Source organism: Capronia coronata (genome assembly GCF_000585585.1).
Source record: "Capronia coronata CBS 617.96 chromosome Unknown acBCG-supercont1.7, whole genome shotgun sequence".
In the NCBI taxonomy this organism is placed as follows: domain Eukaryota; kingdom Fungi; phylum Ascomycota; class Eurotiomycetes; order Chaetothyriales; family Herpotrichiellaceae; genus Capronia; species Capronia coronata.
This window is the reverse complement of record NW_006912899.1, coordinates 509,062-527,112: the sequence shown is the minus strand read 5'-3', so window position 1 is coordinate 527,112 and position 18,051 is coordinate 509,062. Positions and strand designations below refer to the sequence as shown.

Below are 18,051 nucleotides of genomic sequence, written 5' to 3'. Positions count from 1 at the left end.
GTCGTTGTCATCGCGAATCAGATCAACTTCCCATATACATCTGCTGTGCCGGATTCGAAAAGTCCATGCCGTTGCCACTAACATAACCATCACTGATGTCTTCATCAAAATAATCTCCACCACTGGAACCGTCGAAACTGGCCCTACTCATACCACCGACATCGCTAAGATCTCCTTGATCGTCTCCCGTCGAGATCTGAGACCAGTCGATGTTTTGAAGTGCAGGATATTGTTGAAGCAGAGCAGCAGGTAAAGCAAATCCTCCAGTTCCGGTGGTCGGGTCCATGCCGATCATCATGGGCTGAGGTACAGGTTGCAATCCACCTTGGGTGAACTGCACCTGTTGCTGCTGCTGTTGTTGCTCCATCATTGCCCTATTCTGACGTTCTGCCTTTTCTTCCTCCAGTAGTGGTTTGATGCATATTCTGCCAGCCTCGGATCGGAAGTGTCGACCCAGAGCATCCGCTCTGGCAAATCTCCTGGCGCAACCCCAGAATTGACCCGGGGCAGTGTGAAGTTCCCCCCTGCAGACAAACTTCTTCTCGCCGCTATGAAGGCCTTCGTGACGTTTGCGATCATGTTGCCTGGCAAAGGCTTTGCCGCACACGGTGCAGACAAACGGTCTCTCGTCTGTATGCGTCCGCAGATGAGACCGTAGATTGTACGCCCGCGTAAACCGCTTAGGGCATAGGGTGCATTGGAAGGTGGCGGGATGTTTCTGAACTCTCGTGCTTGTCCCCGAAGGAGAGGCAGTTGGTCTGGAGGGATCAAGCAGATCCAGAATGTAATCTCGGCTCTGACCGACAGACGACGTAGAAGCCCGGCGGTTCTTATCGATGCGACCCGAAGCCACGCCAGGACCGGGGGAAGACTCACGTGACAGCGATCGGCTGCTCCGTTCAGGGGATTTGGATTTTACCGCAAGACTATTTGTAGCGACGAGTCCGGGCGAACCAGACCGGGACAGTGGCCGTGTGAAAGTCACATCGGATTTGCTTCGGTTGCGCCCTCCTATATCAACAGGTTAGCTATCGGCTCTCAGTGGCTACTCCACCATCAACGTACTGCTTGTAGAGGGAGGACTGAGAGCGCCTTCGGTCCCTTCGGCTTGAGGGCCAAAACTCTGCTGCCTTGAAACAGGAGCCGGTTCGATATTGATGGTTGGAGGGGCGAATTGGTCGGCTTGGCCAATATCCGAAACCACGGAGGCGTTGCGCAGGTGATTGCTGGGAACAACCGGAGGATACGCAGTTGGCTGGTTGGCATAGACATCCGGAACAGGTATTCGCATGGGTTGGTTCAAACTGAGATCTTGGTTCAATCCGAGGCCCTGAAGACTTGCGTCTATGTGTGGCATGAGCCGAGGAGAACGGTAGGAGGCTTGCTCGGCCAGACTGAAAGTCTCCATCCCAAAGGCATTGCTGGTGTCGGATTGAGCAGGCAGGAAAGGCGAGTGGTTGAGGTCAATTGGTTCGTGTAGCTCCGCATGAGCCATGTAAGGGGAATGGCTGGCTGAAGAGATCTCGGAGTGATCTGACGCCGCGCGCCGGTGCTGCTGGAAATTTGCCCCAATGAAGCTCTCGCCATAGGCACTTGAAGGATCCAGAGAGGCATGCCTCGAATGCTGCGGAGTATAAAACTGCTGTCCATTTGTCGAAGCAGGTGACGCCGGCTGTGACGGGAGGGTCTCGGGAGGATATAAACTAGGCGATTGGTGATCTTGCGGGGAAGGCGCTTTGTTCAAGTCGGCGGGATTGATGTTGTTGTTCTGAGAATTCATGTCATACGGCTGGTCGAGCGAATATGTTTGATTGAATTCATTGGGCATAGTCTCGCCCTGGTACAAAAAATAGTTGTCGGAGTAGGAGGGATCCAGATTCTGGCCTGCAAATTGGTTCTCCGGGAAGAGATCTTGAGGAAACTGGTTGTTGGGATAGAATCGGGGTTCTGTCAGGTCGGATTGCACGCCGCCTTGTTGCTGCGGATCGAGAAACTGATTGTTGAAGCCTTGCGACGTGGTGAATTTACCCGCGGTGAGAGCTTGCTGGATGGCTGGATCCAGGCCGGGCACCACACCCGGGTAGTTGCTCGGGGAGGGTTGAGGACTTATGTGTTCTGCATTGCCTCGTGAAGAAGACCTGCCCCTTGTATTGTCCATCTTTTGATGCCGCAGTCCGGGCAGACCGGAAGAATAGTAATGTGAAGACGCCCTGGCAGGACGGGCGAGGATGCCTTGGAGCGTCAGGCTGAGGTAGGTCTTTCGCGATCGGAGTGACTCGTAGGAGTCGAAGACACGTCGATTGGCAGTCGAAGGGGGTCTTAGGAGTGTACCTTGCCAGGCAGCCTGTGGCGCAACGAGTTAGCACGAGAGGTGTCGCATGGAAAGCGAGTTCGGTGCAGGCCATGGGTCCATACCCAGCGTTGGAGTGAGGCTGTGCCAGAGTGGAATCACTATAAGATGTCGCACGGAGCCTCCAATTGAAAATTCGAGTCAGGAACGGTTTTTGGAGGGTAATGCGACTCCCATCGAGTGTATCATATGGAAAACGGGACAGGTGGTAACGGCGGCGAGATGGCTTGTAGAGCGATGCGCTGGTAAACCGAGAAATGAAAGTCGGAGATACAATCGCGAGCCGTGAGAGTCAGCGTGACGTCCAAAGGCGGAAGGTGGGAGGTGATGGGCCGGACGGTAAGAAGAGCAAGGCTCTGAGGCGGATGTTGACGGTGTCGGTGACTACCTGGTATCTGCTTGATGTTGTCGGCGGTGACGAGGTGCGGCAGCAGTCGAGAAGGTTAGTGAAGTGCCAGTGTGTAAGAAAGAGTGCGGGCGTGAGATGAAACCAGGTTCCCGCCTGCGTCTAAAGATGCTTAGAGGAGCTTCTAAGTCTCGGCCATTCTGCTCTCGGCAGTCACCAGCCTCTAGCAGGCGTAGTGAAAGTGCTATCACACTATCATCTATTTACGTACAGACAGAGACAGAGAGAGAAGGTCTCTAATTCCTCGCCAGCTCATGCCTTTTCTCCTCCGACAACTACCTACCTACCTACCTACCTACTACAGGTATTGTACCCAACAACTCTTCGCCCAGACCCGCCGGTCTATTAGGTACTTGTCTGATGCCCAAATCCATATCCTTACTACAGAACATTTTCAATAACCCAACGCTCGACCAAGAAGAAAATGCCACAATCACCACGTCTGCCTGCAATCCGTTGTACCTGGAGATCATGACGTTGCGAACCTAGCGAGATTCTCTCCTTCTTCCTCGTTTTCCACGGCATTGGGAATGTGGTTTGTGGATCGCGCTACTGCTACACCCGTGGATTTGGGCTTGGAGAGTGGCAGTGCAGACTCAGACTGCTCCAAGGCGACCACTTGAAGAATCGACCCGCCAACTCAAAAAGGCAACGGAACCGGCTACAAGTTACAGACGTTATGCTCGTCTGTTGCCAGTGACCGCAAAGATCACGTATCAACTACCTGCAACTGAACAAATCTTGGTGTATGGGACTTTCATGCGGCTCGCCTGGGTTGCGCCTCTTTAGTCTGTGCTGCGCTTTTCTTTCTATGTTACAACCCGCCATTTGCGGGCATGAGCGCGGCCTGCAGATTCCATGTCCCATTCCAAGGTCATCTCGAGCCTCAAGCCTTCAGCCTTCGCTGTCGAAACCCTTTTTGCTTCATAGACCGTGTATCTTGCTCTCGTATACACAATCCTAGCAAACGCCTTGCTCGCCACCCATGCATGCCTTCTCGGTCAACACCCCGCTGCCCTAGTAGACAACTTGAAAGAGAATAACGGAGCAAATGTCTGTTTGTCGCAAAAACTGATCATAACTCGTCACGAGTGTCTGCCTCCGTGCACCGGCGGGTGATTGGTCTCTAGGCCGTCGCCGGTGGCATAGGTCGAGATCGAATGGTAGACATTAGGTGTTGGGCTAGAAGAAAGCACTCTGATGCAGAGTGCAACATGGACAAACTGTACTAAGGGGTTCGGAGGGAATTCGGGGAGCCGTCCATACAACATCCCTTCCTGGAGAGGTTGGAAAGACGAAAAATCTCAAACATAAGCGGGCACGCTATTGAGCGGTTCAGCCTGTCGAAGAGTCAGTAACTGGCCTCGGTCAGATTCTTGGTAGCACCTACCGCAACAGAGCGCCTTCATCATCTTTTGGAAGAAGCCAGGATGCTGCTCATGCTGTTGGGATGGACGGCCCTGGTTGTTCTGCAAGGCTCCGGTAGCGGCACTCGTTCTTGGTTGTTGGCCTACCAAATTGGCATTGCTGGTTTGGAATTGGGCTTGAGTGCTTGCCGGGGGAGTATTCATGTCCAGCTGCCCGGCCAATCCACTACTTCTCTTCGGAAGGTTGCCCCCGGCGACGCCGCTTGTGCGATCGCGAGCGTTCTTCCCCATGGCTGCCACTCCTGGCTTGGCCGGTGACCCTGGGGGCGGGGGCTGCGCCGCGTTTAAACGGTCCGCCGAAATTGCACCTCGGTCGCGAGACGGGCGTTGTCCTTCTTGCCCTCGGACGGCGGACGCTCCATGCAGAGCTCGAGCCGACGCATCGGGCGGGCCGTTGATGTTGTGCAGTGCGTGGGCAGATGGATGGGCCTTCATGGCTTCCCAGCCGCGTCCACCATTCAACTTCATCCAGTCATACTCTCCATCTTCCACTTCGCCCGTGTTTTTGAGGGCTTGAGTGAACAGATCGCGGCAAAAGTCATAGTCTGGAGTATCCTCGAACCCTAGATTCCGGACGTAGCTGAGATATTTGTTGAACTCCTCTGGAGCCCAAGTTAGTTTGGTGTCCTCTCCACACTATGGACCACAAATGGATGCTTACCAGGGAATCCTTCGCACAAATCTTTGATGGCGGTCGTCTGCTTCTTCTCTCCAATCTTCTCATACTTTTGCTTATTTGTAGCTGCCTTCAGCCCTTGCCATGGGAGACCACCTCTCAAGAAGTACATGAAGACATGTCCCAAAGCCTCCAGATCATCTCGTCGGGATTGTTCGCGACCTAGATGTGTGTTGATGCTCATGTAGCGCGCGGTTCCGGATAAGGACTTTCGTTCGCGGTAAGGAATATGCTGCTTCGTCTTCGGATCGCGGTATTGTTTTGCCATGCCGAAATCAACGACGTGGATGACATTTGCTGCTTTGGTACCGGGCCTGCCGATCAGGAAGTTGTCGGGTTTGATGTCGCGGTAAATCAGGTTCTTCTCGTGTATTGTCTGCACTCTAGAAAGCTGCAAGCTGGTTAGCGATTTCCGAGGACATCTCCATGACAGCCTACCATTTGTTTGGCAACCATGACTACTGTCTTGATAGAGAAGCGTCTGCCACAATGGTCGAAGAGATCCTCCAAGCTTGGACCGAGAAGATCAATCACGAGAATGTTGTGCAGACCTTCTTGCCCGAAGTAATACACATTGGGAATGCCGGCTAGGTTGCCAATCAGTTCAACAATCAAGTCGGAACACATCAGGATGATGACTTACGGCAGCCAGACAGGATTTTGTATGTTCGGTACTCATCCCGAAGTTGCGGGGCGTCACTTTTTCTTGGTTCCTATCCCATGAAATGAGTTTGTGTTGCAGACAAGACCGCAGCATGATGCTCACGAATTTGATGGCAACCTGCTGGTTGTTGAGAAGGTTCACGCCCTCAAAAATAACGCCAAAAGATCCCTCTCCTATTTTCTTTCCCACGCGGTAATGAACGCCCACGACATTCGACGACGATGAAGCCATGATCTCTGCAGCACTACAGCAAACCCGAACCGCGGTGCTGTGAAGGAGGGTGAGGTCGTTGGCGGGTATGCGGCTACAAGGGGCCGGAGGTATCGATCGGGTTGGAGTTGGGGGTTGTGAGGCGCTTCACCTCCGCAACCGCGTGGTGACTGCGGACGTCAGTGGCTGAGAATGAAAGCATACAGCTGGTTGAGACCAGTGTCACATACGCTGGATAAAGACTCAAACACAATTTGAGGTCATGCGTGGACTTTGGGAGTTGCGAATGTCGACAAGAACATCAGTTTGTTGTGAGTCGTGAAGGGCGTGGACGAGACAGAGGACGAGAGCAATCGGATTGGAGCTCCTGCCAAGGAGGAGGCTACAAGCGTGGCACGGCACTGCACTGGCTGGCCAGCAGGTCCTCTTTCTGCACGAATGCCTACAGACAAGACCCCCAGCGCCGTCGTAGTATTAGTAGCAGGACTCCTGCTGTTTTTACACGCCCAACAATAAGGTACCTTATGCATAGAACTGCGGAAAGAAAAGGAAGTGGCAAGCATCAAAAGGATTTCTGCTGGCACTGCACTGCAACCTTTGGGCAGGGATGGGATTCTTGCAGTGTGGGAACCTTGGGGACCACTACGGCCTCCTAAACCTTCCTGGTCGCAGAGTCCTCCGGCCTGCTAGGTGCCCCGGTGCCGGGGTGTGATGCTTATCGGCACTACAATACTCCAGTCACAAGTGTCAGATACTAGTAGTACTAGTAGTCCGCACCTGCTGTGGTCAAGGCAAGGGGCTAAGGTTAGGCTTAGGAGGCTAGAAGGGTGGCCAAGGCTTGAGCCCCTAGGGCGCAGGCAGCAAGCAAGACACTCGACGCCCAACACACAGGGAGTACAGCCCACCAGAGGCCAACAGTACTCTTATTATTATACTACTCCGCTGCTAGACATGTACCTACCTACCTGAGGTATGCTAGTACTGTATCCTGACCAACGTGGATGGAAAAACCCCAGCTCCAACCGACTCGTGTCGCCAACGCGTTCCGGAAATTGGTTCTGGAGCAAGTAAGGACCCTCATAGCGGAATAGTGCCTTGTATACTCTCTATATACTTCACCGTACATGTATGATGATGTAGGGTGGATCCTAAATTCTATATCTGCCAAAACTTCAACATCAGGCAATGGCACCTTTGCCTTTATCTATCAAGGATAGTGACATCTCTCTGTAGTACAATCTTTAATATCATCGGCTTCCAAGGCGTGATCACCCGGAATGGCATCGGTCTTTCTCTTTCTTTCACAACGAGCACACCATGGGATCCCACGTCACCACTCGAGTCGTTCATCAGACCTCCTCGCAGGTCTCAGACGCATCGGTCAAACAGTCGCCTTTCCTTTCAAAACGTCCAACACGTCCGGCACATCGGCGTGCTTCTCTCCATCCATGAGGGCATCGACCTCCTCCAAGCTCCTTCCGCTAGTCTCAACCCAGTATATACTGACATAAATCAGTGTCAGCACGTTGAAGCTGGCGTTGATCATGTACGTCTTCCACCCAATGGCTGCAAATGAATAGGGAAAAGCAAAGGTAATCATCAGCCCCATCCCGTTGGCCCAGAAGGTATACATAGCCATTCCCATGGCTCTCGTGGAATAGTTCAGCACCTCGACCGGATACATGAACGAGAGCGGTGTCCAGCCAGCCGAATACGACCCCATGAACAGGAACATCATGGCCACCGCGGCGTAACCGCCAGACTGGTTGTTGGTGTTGCCGTAGAGTTTGGACAACGCGCCCGTCAGGTAGAGAAAGACGGTGCTGGTAGCGGTGGAGATGATGACCATCCAGCGACGACCGAGCTTGTCGACGAACAGCGTCCCCGCCAGCGCACAGAGCAATGACCACACGGACATGACTATGTTGACTTGTAATTGCGAGTTGGAGTCGGTCACACCGGCTTCGTCGAGCATGGTTCCCAGGTAGTACGATACGATGTTGTTGCCCATGGTCATGGAGAAGATTGCGACGCTGAGGCACAGCAGCAGGCGTTTCCGGTTCCCTGGTGTGCGGATCGTCTCGAGCAGCGATGTCGAGCTGATGCTCTGCTCGAACTGGAGGGTCTGTGTGATCTCGCGGTATTCGGTGACAACCACCGGGTGCGTCTTGTCGCCCCAGGCGTGGGCCACGGCAAGCACTTCAAGAGCCTCGTCCACCCGGTTCTGATAGACCAGCCACCTCGGAGATTCGGGAATGAACGGCAGGATGATGATGGCGAGCAACGGCGGCACGACCTGGATCAACGAAGGAGTCCGCCACGCCCACGTGTTGAGAATATCTTTGGTTCCATAGGTGATTCCAGCCGAGATGAGCGAACCGACAAACCAACAGTCCCAAAAGTAGCCCAGCACGTACGCGCGGTATTGGACTGCCACCGTTTCACCAAGGTATGTCGACGCACCCACGCCGGCCCAACCGCACGCCAGGCCGATGATGATCCGGGCAGCCACAAACATGCCAATGTTCTGAGCGGCGGTCTGGATGACCGCGCCAATGATGCAAAGGACGGCAGACCAGAACATGGTACTCTTGCGGCCCTGCCAGTCGCAGAACTGGCCCGAGAAGAAGCCCGCCACGATGCCCCCGATCCATACAGAGGCGGTGTTGAGCGAGAGCGTGGTCGTGTTCAGAGTAAAGTATTCGGTGTACGAGGGCAGGATGTTGAGCCCGTTCATCATCGACGTACAATAGCCGTTGATGACGGCCTGAAAAGTAGCGACGAGGAAGAGCAGCGTCAGGATAGCCTTGGGGCTTTGCGGCACCAGCTTCGACACATATTGTCGCGTCGCCGGTGTGCTCGGGGGTGCTGGCGAGGGTGATGGTGTTCTCTCGCTGTCGTGCGTCTCGGCTAATTTGGAGGACATGGTTGCACTTCACCAGCTTGAGAAACGCTTGACAAGATCAGACCGACCGGGTGCTTTTGGTCATTTCCTTTATATATTCCTGAGTTGCATATACGCCTTCCGGCTGTGAGACGGGACATCGGCACATTTGCTCGATCCTTATCAGACGACAGGCCCGTGAGTCAAATTGCACATGGAGCAGGGCGTCAGTACAGCCCGCATGGAATAGGCAATCGATCAGATGCTCAAGAAACGAATGGAGCGGTGAAGTGGTTAACCGTTGACTTGCTCCGAGTCCACGTCGCCTGCAATTCAGCTGATAAGAAGGACAGAGGAGGACGTCGAGTCCCCCGAGAAAGACAAGCCGTCAACTTTGCAGTATGGAGGATATTCGAGAAACTAATAACACGGGCAACCATCAGCGAACTGTTATCGATTGGTCCGGGTGGTCCCTAGACTTATCTATATCTCGGCGAATGGCGTCTAGTGTAATGATAAAAGGAGGATTACATGGGTAGTCGTTAGCGAACTGTTATCGATTGGTGCGGCTAGACAATAGAGTTATCTATCTCGCTATATCTTAGCGAATTGCGTACTAGTATAACAACAAAGGGAGGATTAGATAACGGAGTATATTTGAGAAACTCTTACGGGCAGCCATCAGCGAACTGTTATCGATCGATCCGGCTAGTCACTGGAGTTATCTACATCTCGGTGAACAGCGTACAGCATAATGATAAGCATCATGGTCAGCCAGGAAGGATGGCTGAGTGTACGCGGTATACCTATCGGAGAGCGAGCGGCCGACCCTTACTCAGTGTCGAGTTCCGACTCGACGAACTTGAAGTTGACGTTGAGCAGGAGTCCTAGCGGGCGGACAATACTTAAAGGGGAAAGAAAGCACTTGATGATTGATTGATTGTATCTCTACACCCGTTATCTGGCTTGCCACAATTAACTCACCATCCCAGCATGCCCGGTCGAGTCATCGAATCGAAATGGCCAACGGGCTGGCCTTCCTTCGCCCAGCCAGACAGCAATTGCAAAGACAGACATTCACACGACCTCAAGAAGGCCATCATCTCCGAGTATGGCGCAGATGCGCTGTGCCAGGCCTGGGTCAAAACATGCGACGCACTGAGCTCGGTCATGGCGCAGATTGCCGAGGCGGGTACGAACGCGGTGCCCGTGTTCCACTACGATGAAATCATCGAAACGGCCAAGAATGAGAAAGCGCTGGAAGACATCAAGGCGACAGGATGCTGTGTGATCCGGGGAGTGATTCCGAGCGAGGAAGCCAGCCAACACTTTGAAGATCTGACAAAGTTCATCGCCCAGAACGACAGCGTCAGTGGGTGGCCCCAAGAGTCGCCGGCCATCTTCTATCTGTACGAGAGTCCCGTGCAGCTGAAACTACGCACCCATCCGCACCAGCTCCGACTCCAGCGGCTGCTCAACTCTTTGTTTAGCGATCCCACGCTCTCTGCCTCGGAGCAGGAAGCGCAATGGGAGCCGATTCTCTACCCGGATGCCCTGCGGATTCGGCAGCCCGGGCAGGACTTTGACGGCCTGGGACCGCACATTGACGGCGGATCTTTGTCGCGATGGGCCGATGTCGAGTACCGCCGAACATACGACCAGATCCTGTCAGGGCATCCCGAAGACTACGACCCATACGACCTGACTCACCGACGACAGGCCAGACCCAGCATGTTCCCCGGCGGCGCCCAATGCAGCGTCCTACGAACGTTTCAGGGGTGGACGGCCTTGACGGAATGCGCCCCGGGCGAGGGCGGCCTTATGGTCGTGCCGGACATCCATCTCGCTACGGCCTACATGATGCTGCGGCCCTTCTTCAAGCCGCCCTCGGACGGCGACTGGCAGGATCCGCGGAAATGGGAGCTGGACGATTCCGCATGGTTTCCCGGCACGTATCCCATGGACTCGCAGCTCTTGGGTCCCGCGAGCCATCCTCATCTCCGGCTGGAAGAGACGCTGGTCCACATTCCGACCGTATATCCGGGTGATACCATCTGGTGGCATGCAGATGTAAGTATTGGCAGGGGCTGTAGAGATTGCCGATTTCCTTTTTCACCACAGGTGCTGACTGTCGTTGATAGATGTGTCATGCCGTGGGAGTGACGCACAATGGCACGCGGCCGGCAAGTGTCGTCTACATCCCGGCTTGCCCCTCGACGCCAGACAACAAGGCATATATCCGTGGCCATTGGAAGGATCTCCTGGCCGGGAACCCGCCGGATGATTACAAGTACCTGGACGGCATGGAGGACAAGCTTGTGTTGAGCACGCAAAACGAGAGGAAGATGGTGGGCGCGTTGCCGATTGAGAGTATTAGTGTCGAGGGAAGGAGGGCCTTGGGTGAAGGGGTGTAGCACATTTTCTTCTAAGTCACTGGTCGAATCTACTGATCAACTTAGGTATGGAGGGCAAGTTGACATGATACAGCAGGATCCTGGCACTGTATTTGGTGTTGAAGATTCTCCCATGTCCCAACCACAGATGATTGACGAGACTCGCCAAAAGTCTGCTAGTACTACCGGCCGCTTGATAAGAACAGTAATACACTCTAGAGGCGATTGTTTGTACTGTAGTCCCAGTGTCAGGCTCTTCAAGTTAGGTGCTAGTATTCACAAATGGCAACAACTGGTCAGAGCCACTTATTGCCTTTTTCGAGAGAGACAGAGAGAGAGGCATGAATCTGACGTCGAGTCTATTGTGATTCTAGCATCGCCAGCAATGATCCCGCCCCCTTAACCCATCAACACTGTTGCCTGAAGTTGAAAAGACGCACGTACATGGATCTTATCGTCGTCCTACACTGCAGAGTATACTGTATTAGATAGGTACCTACCCAAGGTAGTAGTTGATAATGATTTCAATCACGTCCCAGCTGTAACGACATACTAGTACATACATGTAGTATAAGCATAGGTATACAACTAAGGTATACGCTGAGAGTCTCCCTAGAGTATCTTAGGTACACAAAGTGGACGTTTCTCTCGTAAATGCAGTGCTCAGATCGTACGTACTAGTACTACTTTTCCATTGTCACAAGTACGTATCTTCCTCGGTCGGTCGGCGAGCGATAGTAACTACCAGACTAAATGAGCTACTCAACTAAACGATGTGCCAGCGTTGGTATATGAGTGGCGCCTTTCCTACGGGCGGTGTGGCTGAGAAGAATCAAGATCATGATGGGAATACACTACTTCCCGAGAGTTTATAGGACTGGCTACATGGCAATAATTGCGATCCCATTGTCTCTGATGACGCTCGCCCAACTTGGCTCAATGACTTGAGTGGTTCCCAGGCGGGCCAAGATGGGCGTCTCGGAGACATGAGTGCCTCTGCCGGGTCTGTCTCTCCTCCTCCAGACCTCTTGCACAGTTTCCCATGCGGCTTGCTGGGTGCCAATCTGGTGCTTCAGGAGGGTCTGCCAGTATCGAGTCCATCTCGGCCGCGCCGTCGGGGGCGCCTCGCACGCGGCGACGAAAGCGGGCCACGAGAGAGAAGCAGAAGCGCCGGCTCTTGAATTGGGGGGTCTTGCGCGGTCGGATTGCTCCAACGCCTGGAGCGTGAGCTCGGACAAGTGGGCGAGCATGGACGACGGGTCGCGGCGGGAGGGATGCAACTCTAGCCTAAAGCACGACAGAAAGTAGATGCGGGCGGCACAGTGAAAGGCGGTCGACAAGAATTTCAACAACGAGTTGGTCCACGTGTCACCGACGGCCACGGACGCATAAGTTTCCGAGGCCGGAGACCAGGTGTCGAGCTGCTCGGTCAGACTCGTGAGGCTGGCGTCGACCTCGGCAGGAGAAAGGTCTTGGAAATTGGTGCGCGATTGCGCATACAACCAGATCTTGTTGGTCACGTAGACCATGGAAGCCACCGACGCGGTCACGCCGTAGCTGTGTTCCAGGAAAATGTCGGTCGTGGTGAAGGGCGTGTCCAAGAGGATCGGCTTGCTGGAGTATGCGGGAAAGCCAAACATGATGTCTAGATGGTTGGCCGTCGTCAATGCGATGGTGTCCATGAAGATGGAACTGATCTCGAGCTGTCGTGCGCGAGGTCGCATGGAATCGGCTTGTGGCGACTGCAGGATCCCCAAATACCGAATCTCATGGCAACCGTGGAGGTGCGCGAAGAACCCGGTCAAGCTCCCCTCCATGACCTGCCAGGTTCGGTGTTAGTGTACCCCCAGTAGTACCATAGAACAACTTGAAGTACCGCTATTCATGACAGATTGACTTACATCTAAATTCACCAGTGTGAGAATAGCCGACAGGATCGCACAATAGGCTTCGGCGTGTGTAGAAGGTTCGGCGATTGCCTGTTGCAGATGTTGCAAGGCGCGCAGCCGATAGACGCTACCCACTCGGTCGTAGAACTCGCGATGGGGATGTTTGCGCGAGCGTAAACCCCGCCGATGATACGCCGCGGTCGAGATGATAGAGCAGAAGATGGCTTGATGACTGGAAAAGGTGGCCCGAGGTAGAGGTTCGGTGGTGAAAAGAGGCTGTGTCCACACTTGCATCGCATACCGTGCATAGATGGAACGAAAAATGTTTTGCGGGTGGTTGATCACCTGGCCAATGTCGGCAATCCGGAGCAGGTAGTGAGATAAGAGTTCCTGCACCAGAGGACTTGAGTCCGAGTCTTGGGAAGGCTCCAATGGGAAGGGGAAGAACCGGTTGGGGGGACGCGGCAGTGCGATCGTATGCCATGTAGACGCAGATGTGGACGCAGACGTAGAATGGCCGCTTTCGGTCTCAGGGTCAATGCAAATATTTCTGCTGGTGATGATACTACGCTCTTCTTCTTCTCTTTGATGCAACGCGCTTTGATCATGCGTTGCCTTTTCGAGTTCTTCATTTTCTTCATTATCGTCATCATAATGGCCGCCAGCGTCACTCACAATGCTCACAGGGCTGGCCTGGAAGACTGAAAAGGGCCCAGTGCTCGCCGTGGAATCCCGGACAAGGACCTTTACACGTTGTTCGAGAACATGTAGCATCCGATTCGCTTCTGTCTCATCATAGCGGTCGAGAACGTTGGTGCCTTGGTCGACGTTAGGAGCTGTGCAGACAATAGTACCTACCTAGCTTCCGACAGTACAGGTATGTACGGAGTTTTGCCAAAGGTGACGGATCACACACACCTCGAGGGAGCACGATTCTCTGACGGATTGAAGCCCTGGCCTCAGCGGACTCCAGCTCGGAATGTGAATCTGTGACCCAGTACAGCTTGGCCCCATAGCCCTCGCAGGTCCGACCTGACGTTGCACAGCGACTGCATACTGGCCGGGGCCCGGGACATTTGACTTTACGACGGCGACACGTCCAGCATCTGATGATCGGGTGTCAGCTTGTCTGGGTCCGTTCCTGTTCAAGCGAGTGTGGTGCTTGTGGTTCGGCGTACACACATACCCGTTGAACGTTTTGGTCTTTGGGATCCGCGTTCGCATCGAGGTGAGGTGAGTGAATGAATCCAGTCTGGGGAGATAAGGATCGAGGGGTGGAGGGTGAAGGGTGGAGGATGGAGAGGAAGAGGCAGGGAAGTAGGCATGTAGTTGGTACAAGCATTATACCTTATCTGAGGTATCCACCACTCGGTACTAAGTAGCAATCTAATCTATACTATTATCATGTTCGCGATAGAGACCTCCACCATCATGTCTACGGAGAGCACCGTCTTGCTCCTTATCTCAGTGCTACTACTAGTATAGCAAGGAGACGGTGCATCTTGTTAGACCGGGGCACACACTTTCCTTTCTTTTGCATTTGCAATTCCATGGCCCGCGACTGGTCGGTAGGATAGATTACTGCTGGTACCAGATCCATCAGTATCTATCGACACTCGGCTGACCACCTAGATGCCAAACTCACCTTCCTCTCCGCCCCTCTCTTCTGCCTATTATATGTATATCTATCTATCCAACTGCATCGCCCTCCAATCGGGCTGGAAAGTCGATCACTAAAGCCTGGCAACAAGCTCCGATCTCCTCACGCCAAGGGCGCATTCGAGTACCCAAGGTCCCTCGCTGGGCTGCCCTTCTACTACATACATACTTCTGGCCTACTTGTACAGGATATCGCGGGAGGATGATGAGGTGCTACGAGCGGGTTTGACTGGGTGGTTCAAGTTGTTGGCATCCCTTTTTCCTTTTTGGAAGTTGGTGGAGGCTTGTCCGCGCTGTGGGACACGTCAAACCCGTCCAAGGCGTCAAAGCCCCATCGGTTGGTGGCGTCTAGCAAGGGGTCGGAGATCCAGGTGCTTATAAGAGCCTGTTGGAGCCTGTTGGAGCTCTCTCTGGGCTCGACCAGCACCTTTTGCTCAAATCTCGGCTTTTCCTTTGTGTCGTATCTCTAACAGCATTCTGCTTTGGGTTCCGTTCAACTACAGGTATCTATGGGTGGATTGCAATCCATACATGCTATCAATAAGCCCTGATCTGGAACACCCGTTTAAAAGCTTAACAACAAACAGTGAGGATGTGGGAATTCTTTCCAGTGGACTCGAAGCCTTTTGCGCGTCTAGCTACCAGCTCATCAAGTTCCAGCAGCTGTGTAGTTCGCTTTTGCTATGTTTTTCGAACCCATTCTTTCTGCCCAGTTTCGATTTGATACTCCACATGCAAACACCATGCAAGGTACACGGGGAAAGCCACAGCCTTGTCGGTCGCAAGCTCATCATGGTCAACCCAGCGCGCTGTTGTCTAGCACTGATAGCTCTACAATCAAAGGTGAATTGTCCCGTTTACTCCTTCATCCGCACCTGTTTCCTTACTCGTTCACCGCATATTCACCAGCTGAGTAGGGTTGTGATTGCCATGCCAATCTTTCTCTGGCTTCTCCTCATGGATTTGGTCTACTTCATTGTGGCTCGCTACCTCCCTTTCAAGGGCCCGACGCTGAACGGCGATTCTGGGCAAGTGAATGGATTTTGCCATCGTTTCCACGAGCTCGAGTGACATTTCGGAGCGGTGAAGGTGTCGCTGGTTGAAAGGGCACGCTCAAATCGCGTGGGATGGCCGCCCCTAGATCCGGTTCACTAGGTCGCTTGAAAAGCCCACCAAAGTGAAGGCTCCGGCTCTTCTTGACTGTCTTGCCTGTGCTATCGCTCCGGGTCATGTCTCGTTGGTGCAGAGGTGAAGGAGTGCTTGGGCCGGATGTGTCTGGATCATCGCTTCGCTCGGCTCTCGAGTTTGTCTTGGTCAATTTCTTGACTGACTTGGATCTTGAAAACAGTCCGATGCCGCTCCTGCTCTTCTTCAAAACGCTGCGCTGCTGCCCGCTTGATTGGTTGTTCCTAGTGGGCGTGGGATCAGGGGTCACACCAGCAGTTTTGTCACCCAAAGCCCCGGGTTTGCAAGTCGCTTTTGAAGGCGGCGTATCTCTAGCATATTGACTGAGATCGCCGAGAGAGGGAGAGTAGATTGGAGCATCATCAAGAGACAGAGTTTCGTCTTCGTCTTCATCGTCACTCTGCCTGACCGGAATCTTCGTGCGTTGCTGACGAGGGATTGGTGATTGATCGTCCATGAGTTGATTTGCTTGCCGTGATTGCAGTGACTTAACAGGAGGAACAGCCATGCGATTAGAGGGGTTCATTCGCAGAGGATGACGACGCTCAATATCTCCATCTATGGGCTTGTATGGCAGATATGCATTGTTTCTGCTGTCAAAAACAAGACTGGCTGATGGACTGCTTTCGCCTGGGTGGTCGTCCTGTGCGTTCTGACCAGATGGCGAACGATCAAGCGTCTTCTTGGGGAGAGTCATGGTGGACGGTGACGAGAGACTGGCAGAGGGAGATCGCAATAAAGAAGAAGCTCCTGAGACTTGTCGTCTCGCTTCACTCTGTTCACCACTGTCCTTGTCTTTCTTTGAGTTGAAGAAGGATGATCGGGACCGCAGGAAGGGCATGTTATGTGCTAGAGACGATGAAAAGTCCAGCTTGTCAACCGCGCTCGCGAATGACCTCGTCAAAGACCCAAACGCAGAGTCATTATCACTTTGCTCAGCACTCTCGTCTGCCAGCAAATGATCCGTCATGTTTCTGAGAGAAGGCGGGTCCGGGTGCGCACCAAAGGCTTTGCTGTTGTTGACTGGCTTCCGTCGAATGTTACCGCTTCCTGTAAGTTCTTTAATCTTGCCTTTGTACAGGTTGAAAGCTTCTGTTCGACGTCTCGCAATGCCATTTTCCATTGTGAGGGTGCTTGGTTCGTCAGTGCCGTTTGCCATCGCTGGCCGCAGGCTTTTTTCGGATTGCCTACGCAAGACAGGCCCCTTGAATTTACTTTTGACAGCATCCCCAAGCCTCAACATCCTTCCTCGCTTGACCGATGCATTTTGCAGGCCACCAGCGTTTGCAGGATGTCCATTACTCTGCTGCGTGGGAGGATTTGCACGCTCCCCTTGTGAGTTTCCTGCCGGGGGAGCGAATCCCAGATCGGATATCTCTCGACAGTACACCCCTTCGACGCGAGCCACTTTGGCGTTGGTGGTGCTAGTCAACACTGGGGCCGAGATCACGCTTCTAGCAACAGTGGATGCACTGGTAGCCTTGGGCAGATACACAGAAGGGCTGCGAGGATGTTGCTTTTGGGAGGATGACCTGCCGAATGGAAGCCAGGAGAGTCGACGGGCTCGTGGTGCGGTCCGATGAGAATCGCCTCGTTTGTGGACAAGGATTTCTGGGGGGTCCATATTGTCCCTCTCATCAGGTGTATGTTCCCCTTCTGGCGATGTGGCTCGAGGAGCTGCCGAAACCACCTCAGTAATAGAATCAGGCCCAGGTGATGCCGGAGGCTGGTCTTGAGGGTCGCATCGGCAAGAAAGTTTGGACTCGGATCGATCTGGAGGTTCAGCTCGGGAGGGAATTCGAACAGCTATAATGGGATCAGCGATGGAAAGGAAGGTTGGTTCCCACTGACCTTGTCGTGAACCAGCACGACTGAGAGACCTGATTGTGTCGAAGGAGAAGATCGAGAATGAGCCTCTGCTCCGGGATCGTTCATGGGAAGCCATGGTGTGCACGATTGAGGGTGCGTCTGCGAAGTCTTCAGGACACTTCACCCACGAGATGAAGGCTCATCTCCAAGGGAAAAGAAGCCTCGATGCCAGAGCGAACAGGCACAGAAGTTGAGGGGATAGAGGGTTCAAATGGAAGAGGCCCTGATGCAGCTGAAGGTAGGTGCGCAGTAGGGGACTTGGATGCTAACGGGGAGGGATTGCAGTCACTGCGAGGGAGAGATCGAACGCGGCAGGAACATTGGGAAAGAGCAACACCTACAACCACCATGATGGCTACTCAGATAGCAGATCAACATCATCCATCTCATTCATACCTACTTGTTGCAACCTTCACGATACTAGATCGCCATCTTCATG

General features: G+C 53.5%; 6 protein-coding genes across 6 annotated transcripts; 1 reads left to right on the top strand and 5 right to left on the bottom strand.

Annotated features, from left to right (window-relative positions):
- Positions 1-22: 22 nt before the first annotated feature.
- A1O1_07753 (uncharacterized protein) lies at positions 23-2,158 on the bottom strand (the record flags this gene model as incomplete). The annotated part of the gene is made up of 2 exons (XM_007728619.1): positions 23-1,011; positions 1,066-2,158. The coding sequence occupies 2 exons, from the start codon at positions 2,156-2,158 to the stop codon at positions 23-25; spliced, it is 2,082 nt and encodes a 693-aa protein (XP_007726809.1).
- A 1,902-nt stretch (positions 2,159-4,060) lies between these two features.
- On the bottom strand, positions 4,061-5,754 carry A1O1_07752 (CK1/CK1/CK1-G protein kinase; the record flags this gene model as incomplete). The annotated part of the gene is made up of 5 exons (XM_007728618.1): positions 4,061-4,785; positions 4,845-5,250; positions 5,298-5,446; positions 5,503-5,572; positions 5,626-5,754. The coding sequence occupies 5 exons, from the start codon at positions 5,752-5,754 to the stop codon at positions 4,061-4,063; spliced, it is 1,479 nt and encodes a 492-aa protein (XP_007726808.1).
- Positions 5,755-7,114: 1,360 nt separating this feature from the next.
- Positions 7,115-8,659, bottom strand: A1O1_07751 (uncharacterized protein; the record flags this gene model as incomplete). Its single annotated transcript, XM_007728617.1, has 1 exon — positions 7,115-8,659. One exon carries the CDS (start codon positions 8,657-8,659, stop codon positions 7,115-7,117), a length of 1,545 nt encoding a protein of 514 aa, XP_007726807.1.
- Positions 8,660-9,610: 951 nt separating this feature from the next.
- On the top strand, positions 9,611-11,031 carry A1O1_07750 (uncharacterized protein; the record flags this gene model as incomplete). Its single annotated transcript, XM_007728616.1, has 2 exons — positions 9,611-10,687; positions 10,759-11,031. The coding sequence occupies 2 exons, from the start codon at positions 9,611-9,613 to the stop codon at positions 11,029-11,031; spliced, it is 1,350 nt and encodes a 449-aa protein (XP_007726806.1).
- Positions 11,032-11,891: 860 nt separating this feature from the next.
- Positions 11,892-13,673, bottom strand: A1O1_07749 (uncharacterized protein; the record flags this gene model as incomplete). Its single annotated transcript, XM_007728615.1, has 2 exons — positions 11,892-12,830; positions 12,912-13,673. The coding sequence occupies 2 exons, from the start codon at positions 13,671-13,673 to the stop codon at positions 11,892-11,894; spliced, it is 1,701 nt and encodes a 566-aa protein (XP_007726805.1).
- A 1,882-nt stretch (positions 13,674-15,555) lies between these two features.
- A1O1_07748 (uncharacterized protein) lies at positions 15,556-17,688 on the bottom strand (the record flags this gene model as incomplete). Its single annotated transcript, XM_007728614.1, has 1 exon — positions 15,556-17,688. One exon carries the CDS (start codon positions 17,686-17,688, stop codon positions 15,556-15,558), a length of 2,133 nt encoding a protein of 710 aa, XP_007726804.1.
- Positions 17,689-18,051: the final 363 nt, after the last annotated feature.